This window comes from Sardina pilchardus, chromosome 9 (genome assembly GCF_963854185.1).
Source record: "Sardina pilchardus chromosome 9, fSarPil1.1, whole genome shotgun sequence".
NCBI lineage: Eukaryota > Metazoa > Chordata > Actinopteri > Clupeiformes > Clupeidae > Sardina > Sardina pilchardus.
In genome coordinates, this window is record NC_085002.1 from 4,516,523 (window position 1) to 4,526,533 (window position 10,011).

At 47.2% G+C, this 10,011-nt stretch overlaps 1 protein-coding gene across 2 annotated transcripts in view; it reads left to right on the forward strand.

The window, feature by feature from the left end:
* The first annotated feature begins 2 nt into the window (after window positions 1-2).
* The window catches only part of bap1 (BRCA1 associated protein-1 (ubiquitin carboxy-terminal hydrolase)), a 14,528-nt gene continuing 4,519 nt past the window's right edge, over window positions 3-10,011 (forward strand). Inside the window, exons 1-14 of one of the 2 annotated variants that reach the window (XM_062545361.1) lie at window positions 3-180; window positions 908-937; window positions 1,047-1,101; window positions 1,200-1,332; window positions 1,599-1,718; window positions 2,000-2,061; window positions 2,164-2,306; window positions 2,535-2,613; window positions 3,034-3,157; window positions 3,553-3,667; window positions 4,513-4,715; window positions 5,103-5,233; window positions 6,668-7,188; window positions 9,192-9,388. In XM_062545361.1, coding sequence (XP_062401345.1) covers window positions 144-180; window positions 908-937; window positions 1,047-1,101; window positions 1,200-1,332; window positions 1,599-1,718; window positions 2,000-2,061; window positions 2,164-2,306; window positions 2,535-2,613; window positions 3,034-3,157; window positions 3,553-3,667; window positions 4,513-4,715; window positions 5,103-5,233; window positions 6,668-7,188; window positions 9,192-9,388 — 1,950 coding nt within the window. In that variant the 5' untranslated portion in view covers window positions 3-143. Of the gene's footprint in view, window positions 181-907; window positions 938-1,046; window positions 1,102-1,199; window positions 1,333-1,598; window positions 1,719-1,999; window positions 2,062-2,163; window positions 2,307-2,534; window positions 2,614-3,033; window positions 3,167-3,552; window positions 3,668-4,512; window positions 4,716-5,102; window positions 5,234-6,667; window positions 7,189-9,191; window positions 9,389-10,011 lie in introns of both variants that reach the window. The other variant, XM_062545360.1, reaches the window with a different exon arrangement.

Sequence of the window (10,011 nt, forward strand, 5' to 3'; positions counted from 1 at the left end):
CGCGATCCATTTCTTTTGTGTTTATTTGTTAGCGATGACACATTTCTGAATGTACTTGGATATCCGCATTTCATAAATCTCTTTTGAGAACATGGATTGGTATACAACATAGCCAGGAGTCATATGACTCAATAACTGCTAAAATGAATAAAGGCTGGTTGGAACTCGAGAGTGACCCCGGTATGTAGCCTAACGTTAACGTTTAACGTTACCCGTACTAGCAAATGGTAACTTAGCTGTCTGGAAGCTAGGCTAACGTTATTGTGGTTCACTGGCTTAACAAACTTTGCCCTTCCACCGTATTTTCTGACTATTTAGACAGCATTGCCGCGGTGTTAAATGCATATGTGTGACCCATCATCATAAGGCAATTTGTTATGCACTCACTTAGCCTAAACATTTTTGTTTTAACTTGCATTACTCATCTTGCTAGCCAGTTAGCTCATAGATACATAAACCTCTGAATTGCCGACCATAAGCTGGCTGTTTATGAACCGAGTTTTGACTGTGGCTATATTAACTTTAGTGACTTGGAAGAAAAAAACTGTTTTACAAACTTAAGTATTGTAACTTAAGTCAACTATCCGCAATATAGCTGCCATTATGAAGGTGATGCAGTTGGAATTTGAGTTTTGATCAAAGAACAACTAGATGTCAAACTTAGACGTTTACGTTAAGTTCCCCTGTTTACATGTTTTCATTTACATTAAGATGAGACATTTATTGGACATCAGATTAAAAAGAGGAAGTTGCTTTTCCGTGCTCACTGTACGCGACACAGATTTGGTCGACTGTGACATTACTGTAACTGTAATTACACTACTACATTTGAATTCAGATGTGACATGGGCCTCACGCGTCGTATTTTGTCTGTGTTTAATCACACAACTGTCGTTTACAATTTCAGGGTTGTTTACACTCCTTGTCGAGGACTTTGGTGAGTGAAAGACACTGAATTCAAAGTAAATGTTTTATTGCGATATGCATAGCCGACGCACAAAACTGGGAAAGGCTGGACACTTAACATCCCATGTTTGTATTTGTAGGGGTGAAGGGTGTTCAGGTGGAGGAGATATATGATCTGCAGAGTAAATGTCAAAGGTAGGCTTCCTTGTTGTTGGTTCAAACAGTCAGAGAACTGAGAGTACTAAGTGACATACTCTGATGTCTCACCTTGTTGTCATTTCTTTGCTGTGCAGTCCTGTGTATGGCTTCATCTTCCTGTTTAAATGGATCGAGGAGCGACGATCGAGGAGGAAGGTTTCCACCTTGGTGGATGAAACCTCAGTCATTGATGAGGAGATTGTCAATGATATGTTCTTTGCCCATCAGGTACAAGACAAATCTACTAATGCACATTTCTCTTGTAAATAGTAGTGTTGCCAAATTAAATCTAAGACTACTGTAAGTAACACAAACACACAGAATCATGATGAGCATCTATCTTGAGGAGGATGATGATGATGATGATGATGATGATGATAATGATGAGGAAGAGAGACGATGAGAGATTGGAAAAATGATGCCGTCCATGAAGTGATCGCTTCTCAGTTACTGCATTCAAAGCTTTGATTACATCTGTCTGTTCATGTGCTCAGCTGATCCCAAACTCGTGCGCCACCCATGCGCTACTGAGCGTGCTCCTCAACTGCAGTGGGGTGGAGCTGGGAACCACCCTCAGCCGAATGAAGGCATTCACCAAAGGCTTCAGCCCAGAGGTGAGGACTCGAGTGCTGCTTGTCTTTAATCAGCCCCTTTCACACTGACAAATGTAACGCTAATATTACCCGAATTTAACGTTAAGGCGGTTCCTTTCACACTGACCGACATGGGGAGGGGAGTCAGCCCGCCCCGGCAATTAACCCGTCTCGAGGGGTAGTCTTATTGCCAAGGCGGGCTCAGTGTGAAAGGAACTGGTCAACCCCGCGATTCATCATGTTATAATAACCTGCTATGTCCAGACTGCAGTTAGAAAATAATGACAATTTGTCTCTTGCAGAGTAAAGGCTATGCCATCGGAAATGCACCCGAACTGGCCAGAGCGCACAACAGCCATGCAAGGTAGTGCAGATGCACACATGTACTGATGGATTTACAGCCTTTGTGTTGGATTGACTATTGAGGACTGTGTGTCATGTGTGTTACTTTCCTGTTTCCATGGAGACCGGAGCCAAGGCACCTTCCCGAGAAACAGAATGGCATCAGTGCTGTGCGGACAATGGAAGCCTTCCATTTTGTCAGCTATGTTCCCATCAAGGACAGGCTGTTTGAGCTGGATGGCCTCAAAGCCTATCCTATTGATCATGGTAAAAATGCTGTCCCTCTTATGAATAGACTATTTCTTAAAAGTGGTGTTATGTTTTCTATAATTTATGCTGATCTATATGCAGTAATTGAGATCCAATGTAATCTAATAAATAATTAGATCATATATTTGATCAATAATATTAATCTAATCAAATTCTCTCTCAAAGATATGACATATGATAAGATAAATAAACTCTCCTTCACTTACTTACGTAACTCACCTCTAGGTCCTTGGGGAGAGGAGGAGGAGTGGACTGACAAAGCCCGGCGAGTGATCATGGAGAGGATCGGACTGGCCACTGCAGGGTAAGATTGAAGTGTGTGTGTGTGTGTGTGTTGTTTTGAAATTGCTTCACAAATATACCTGACTCAACTCAGACATCAAGATATCAGGTCTTGTCTGAGCCCACGTTATGGTTTAGCTGAAAACAGCTAATGCAGTTATGCAACTAATGCAATTATACAGGTGATGCAATTATCATAGTGTTTATAGCTAATGCTAATTTACCAACTGAAAACCTCCATCTGATGCAAGTATCATGATCTTTATAGCTAATGCTAATTTACAAAATGAAAACCTCTATCTGATGCAAGTATCATGATCTTTATAGCTAATGCTAATTTACAAAATGAAAACAGCTATCTGGAGCAAGTATCATGATCTTTATAGCTAATGCTAATTTGCAACACACGGCTGCATCACTTGTGCCTGTCTGTTCTCTTCAGGGAGCCGTACCACGATATCCGGTTCAACCTGATGGCTGTAGTGACGGACCGGCGCATGAAGTACGAGTCCAAACTGGACCTTCTCAAGCGGAACAGGCAGATGGTTCTGGAAGGCCTGCAGCAGGTCAGAAAGGTTGTGGTCACTCAAATCCCTCTCTCTATTATCTCTCCGTATTAACAATACTGGACGCTGTAAGTCTGTACGTTTATGGTGTTTAGCAGTAGTCCAATTAATGAGATGCTGACATTTTTGTGTGGTGTGATGTGATGTGTGTGATTATGTAATCTGAGAATACTGCAGCATCCTCCAGACAGATACATTTTTGATCAATTAAGGTCAGCTGTATAGTCATGTTTTAGTGTTTTTTTTATGTGTGTACACATGGTACAGTATGGAAGTCTGATCTAACATCTACTGTATGTCTGTATTTGTATTTATATCTAGTTGTTGTGTATGTTGATGTAGTTGAGTAGTTCATGATTTGCGCTGATTGTCCCCCCGTCCCTCTCTTCCTCCAGCTGATCCGGGTGGGTCAGTCAGAGCTGGTCAAGCAGCAGCACGACTCCTCTCCCGAGGCCACTCCGCCGGTGGTCAAGAAGGAGCCGGGGACCACAGAGCAGACACCCTCAACAGGTAGCGCAGATTATCCCACACACACACACTCATGCGAGGACTCAATAGACCCTGGATGAGGGGTGTGTGAAGCTCACTCTGTCTTTTACGATCCAAAACTGACTGACTAACACCTTGTCCTAACCGGAAGCGAACCGGAAAGAACATTAGCGATAAAATCCGTTTAATTACATTGTTTTCAATTGGAGTGTCCTGACTGAAGCAACACAAGCAGCCCAACGTTTTTGAGAACTTTTGTCAGACACCATGTTTCTATCTCCTCTCTGTCGCTCGCTTTGCTCTGCTATTTTGAATGTGGAATATGGAACCCTGTGACGCAATAGAAGGGCATATTTAACGGATTCAGTGTAGACAGACAACATCAATAGTCGCTTGCTTGGATCCGGTTAGGACAAGGTGTAATGCACACTCCGCTCTACAGTGGAAATAGTCAGCATACGAGTGAGTAAGTGGCTGAAAATGAGCTGTGGCATTTTCATCAAGTCAGGTTCAGGTACATTGATAAATGTATGTGTCTGTCATTTTTAATGTTTACCATAAACAAAATGCATCATGGTTGATTGCAGTACGACTTAATGTGTGCTTGGGTTCCTCTGAATATTCAAGGCACAACAACGGGGGCATCACCTTAAAGTGAAGAAATAACTGTCAAAAGGTTGTTTACAATGCTGTTACTGGATTTAATTAAGTGTACTGTTATGTATGCCGGGCAGCCAGCAGCCCTCTTACTGATGTTATGATAAGTGGAAATATAGCGCGGACTCCCCATACTAATGTTCAATCTTAAAAGACTGAGTTTAGTGTGGTGATAGCCAGCCTAAGTCCTGTCCCCTGCCTCTCTCCAGACTCTCCAGGCGGTGGGGGCGCCTCCACCCTGGCAGCTCCAGCTACGCCCGGCCGTGCCCGAGGGGCCAGTAAGCCCACCTCCCTGCCAGTAGGTGGCGCTTCAATAGCCGTGCCTCTTCCCCCTGCGGCCAGCCCCAACACCGCCGTCCAGCGGCTCCCCGCCTTCCTGGACAACCACAACTACGCCAAGTCACCCATGCAGGTGTGTGTGTGTGTGTGTGTGTGTGTGTGTGTGTGTGTGTGTGTGTGTGTGTGTGTGTGTGTGTGTGTGTGTGTGTGTGTGTGTGTGTGTGTGTGTGTGTGTGTGTGTGTGTGTGTGTGTGTGTGTGTGTGTGTGTGTGTGTGTGTGTGTGTTGATGAGCGTGTTGATGAGCCACAGATATGGATAGGAGTCAGGCAAAAATAGGCACGTCTGGAGAAACAGACAAATGGGTCTAAACATATAGAAATATGGTATATTCCTCAGAATGGCAGCATATGCTGGACAGCACACATGGCTGGCTGTGTTCCTGGTTTGTTTTTTGTGATTGGAGCTGTTTTCTATCCCAAAGCTGAAATGCTGTGTTGGTGCTGTTGCTGTGATTGACAGGAGGAGGAGGATCTGGCAGCAGGCATGGGGCGCACCAGGGTGCCTACTGGCCAGCCCCCGTACTCAGATGATGAAGACGACTACGAGGATGAAGAGGAGGAGCAATGTACTACCACTGGCACCTCCAGCAGGTTAGATGTCTGTGTGTCTGTGTGAGTGTGTGTCTGTGTGTCTGTTTGTGTCTGTGTTTCTCTATGTGTATATATGTCTCTAGCCACATCTTTGCTACAGGCTGTTTATGTCCAATTTGTCTATAAACTAATTTGTGATGTGAGTTTTGCCAGAGGCTGTTTTATTCTCTGGGTGTAGACTGTACAGTGGATTTGTTTCTCCCATTTTGTCCATGTGGCTGGGCACTGTGGGCAGATTGCAAATTAATTTGCCAGGCCACTGAGGATGAGCTGATCAGAGAATGCTGGCTTAGGCACATTTTGTCTAGTTGAATTAAAACTGTACCCTGGAAATCCAGAGTTCTCGCTAGAGCACAATTTGAATTGTGTCTACAAGATACTCTGGCAATGAGCAATGATGTACGTTACTTTTACCCCAGACATCGGGGGAAACCAATCACATCGATGTATCTGATGTAGTGTAGGTTGTAGTGTTATCCAATTGCGTGCAGTGAGATTTTCAAATACATGCTTGGTGCTGCTCATCGAGTTGGGCAATTACATTATTTGTGGCCGGACCCTTAATCTGAAAGATTACCAGGGTCTAGATTTTCCAGGCTATTAAAACTGGGTATTGTGTACAAATATTTGAATGTATTTGACATGCACTTCTGTCTTTGAGAAGTCAATTGGATGGTCAGAAAGTGTGCTCGAACACACTTGAGGCTGGTTGCATGGTCTTGGTTAAGCATCAGGTTTACGTGAATATCCTCTGACCGTCAAACTTTAGTACTTTTGTGGCTTTTCTACCAGGAAATATTGCGAGGAAAGTTTATTCCTGACAGCTGGGTTGCACCGGGTGTGTAATTGATGCGCTCCATTTATAGAGTGCAGAAATAGTTATTTTTTAGTGTATTTGCCACTATCACATCTGGTGTAGCCAGTTCCATTGATCATAATGGAAGCTAATTGTGGCAGGTTCAATTGTGTGCACCACCGAGCACAGACAGACAATCTGTCGGGACGTGGGGCAACAGCCTGCAGGGCTCATACCATGTACGGGTCCAAGTGCCCACGGGGACCCAGGTTCGAATCCGACCTGCGGTCATGTCCCGATCACACCCCATCTCTCTCTCTCCACTAGCCTCCTGTCTATCTTCACTGTCCTATCTGAAGGCAAAAAAAGCCAAAATATACTTTGTAGATAGATAGATAGAGACTTTATTGATCCCCAAGGGGAAATTCAAGGTCCCAGCAACTTAAGACACCACACACACCATACACTACAATGTAAACAGGATGATAAAAAGCAGATCAACAAATCAAAATGACTAAACTAAAAAAAGAGATAGAGTCTGTCCCGATGCCTTTGATCATCTCACAGCTTCTCTGATGTTTGTTGGCGAGTTCCCCAGCTGGTCCTCCAGTACTCACGGTGCGTTTCCTCTCGGTCAGGTTCCGGCGGAAGGCAGGCCTGCGGACGCGCGGCGGGGTCAGTCGCGCCGGGGCGGCCATGGAGGGCCAGCTGGCGAGCGTGCTGGCGGAGAAGCTCAAGAAGGAGGCGCAGCGGAAGGACGGCACGACGACGGTGGCGAGTGCCTCGGGCGCGGCGGGCAGCACCGGCACCGGCGGTGGCACGCCGCTCTCCGTGCGCACGGAGGGGGGCCGCGTCTCCGTGGCGGCCGGCTCCCAGCCCTCGCCCACGCCCAGCAACGAGAGCACGGACACGGCGTCGGAGATCGGCAGCGCCTTCAACTCGCCGCTGCGCTCGCCGGCGCGCTCCCAGGCCGCCACGCGGCCCTCCAGCCCCGTGGCCGCCCAGCTGACCCGCGCGCTCTTCGGCGACGAGGAGGCCGCCCTGCTGCGGCTCGACGCCCGACACAACCGCGCCGTCAGGGAGCTGGGGCCCAACGTCAGCTCCACCCTGCTCCACCTGCAGGAGGACGGGCTCATCTACACCGTGCCCCCCGCCACAGGTACGGACACACCCACACACACACACACACACACACACACACACACACACACACACACACATGCCCAGGGAGCTGGGGCCCAACGTCAGCTCCACCCTGCTGCACCTGCAGGAGGACGGGCTCATCTACACCGTGCCCCCCGCCACAGGTACGGACACACCCACACACACACACACACACACACACACACACACACACACACACACACATGCCCAGGGAGCTGGGGCCCAACGTCAGCTCCACCCTGCTGCACCTGCAGGAGGACGGGCTCATCTACACCGTGCCCCCCGCCACAGGTACGGACACACACACACACACACACACACACACACACACACACACACATGCCCAGGGAGCTGGGGCCCAACGTCAGCTCCACCCTGCTGCACCTCCAGGAGGACGGGCTCATCTACACCGTGCCCCCCGCCACAGGTACGGACACACACACACACACACACACACACACACACACACACACACACACACACACACACACACACACACTCATGCCCAGGGAGCTGGGGCCCAACGTCAGCTCCACCCTGCTGCACCTGCAGGAGGACGGGCTCATCTACACCGTGCCCCCCGCCACAGGTACGGACACACCCACACACACACACACACACACACACACACACACACACACACACACTCATGCCCACACACACACACACACACACACACACACACACACACTCATGCCCTCTCACACATATACACACACTCATGCCCACACACACACACACACACACACACACGCCCATACACACACATACACACACTCATGCCCACACACATACACACTCATGCCCATACACACACACACACACACACATACAGAGACTCATACTCATGCCCACTCACACATATACACACAGACACTCATACACATGCCCACTCACACATACACACAGACACACACACAGTCCCACAGTCAGACACATCAACCTCTATTTGCATTGGTGTGTGACCAAATACAATATAAGCTAACAAATGCTCACTCTCTCATGTCCAACTAGGACTCTCCTACTAGTACATACTGTACCTCTCCATGTTGACAGAGAAGAGCACAGTTCTCCCTCTCACAGAGGTCTGACTAATGGTTTCTGGAATTTAGAGGAAGACATGCTGCCTTTTAGGCTCAGATTGTTGAAGGAGAGCACTTCATCTATCTAGCTAGTCGAGATCTAAGCTTCATGAGAGGACACTCTAAGGCAAGAATTTCCCAGGCACACAAAATATTGAAGCTATGTAAATAAATGATAAATAAATAATACTTACCCTAATGCCCACCTAGATACTGTATCTGGTCAGATCTATTTTTTAACAGTATGTTTGGCTATGTTCACTCCCCTTCTCAGTTACATTTTTAATGCAGATGGTAAGTAATAGCAGAGAGGGTTAAAGCGGAGCGACAGCGAGAGGCGCAAACGTTCGATCATTTCCGCGCTCTGTCTTCGTAAAGGGGAGGGGGGCTAAATCCCCCTTTAAGCAGACCTCTGTTACATTCGAACTGAACTGCTTACCAATCTGACAGAGATCGATATCCCACTATGACGTCTTTGCGACACGCCTCTTTGAGCAGACAGGAACTGTTTGAATTTTGCTTCCGTAGAGATGCATTATGTTGCTCTATCTGGTCAGTAATGAAGGATCTTTGGTAATAGGTATGGTAATGTTCAGGAGTCACATGACCATTCATGCATGCGTGTTTTAGGCATAGGGCATAATCTGTGCCTTGTCTGAAAGAGTGCTGAAAATGTGTATTTTCTTAACAGTGTTGTAATGTGTGTGTGTGTGTGTGTGTGTGTGGTGTGTGGGAGGAAGCACATTTCATCCAATCTCATTGTTTGAGTCACATTTCATAATCAGTCCCTGTGGCGTATAGTAAGCAAACATGAGCTGTAACTGGATTGTGCTGCAATTTCCGTGCCGAAAAATCAGTCAGCTGTAAATCCATTTGAGTAAATCCACTACGGTGGCTTTTGTGTTGTGCCCCCTAGACGCAGTGACAGAGGGCACCAAGAGGGGGAGCCCTGTGGAGAAGGGCAACGGTGAGAAGGCGGCGGCCAGCTGCCCCACCTCGCAGGAGGAGGTGAAGGAGGAGGAAGGGGCGGAGCCAGCGGACGTCAAGCCCAGCAAAGACGCTCTCGTCTCTGCGGAGAGCAGCAAGCCCCAGGGGGAGAAGTACTCTCCTAAGGTCAGCCATCTTAGCTGCTACATTACGTTACCTTTAGCGTATTGAGGAGGTCTGCCTTCCTTGCTGTTACAACATTACGTTACCTTTAGCGTATTCTTTTAGCAGAGGAGGTCTGACTCTGCCATCTCACCTGCTACGTTACGTTACATTTAGCGTATTCTTTTAGCAGAGGAGGTCGACCATCTTACCTGCTATGTTGCGTTACATTTAGCGTATTCTTTTAGCAGAGGAGGTCCACCATCTTACCTGCTATGTTGCGTTACATTTACCGTATTCTTTTAGCAGAGGAGGTCGGCCATCCTAGCTGCTACATTACGTTACATTGACCGTATTGAGGAGGTCTGCCATCCTTGCTGTTACAACATTACGTTACATTTGCTGTATTCCTTTAGCTGACACTTTCACTCTGAGGAGGTCTGCCTTCCTAGCTGCTACCACATTATTAGGTTACATTTACCGTATTCTTTTAGCAGACGCTTTCATCCAGAGTGATTAAAGAGGAATAGCATTCAAGCTACGCTGCAGAGGACATCTTAGGTAACGATATCTATTACTACGCTGTAGAGGACACCTTATAACGCTAACTATTACTACGCTGCAGAGGACACCTTATAAAGATACAT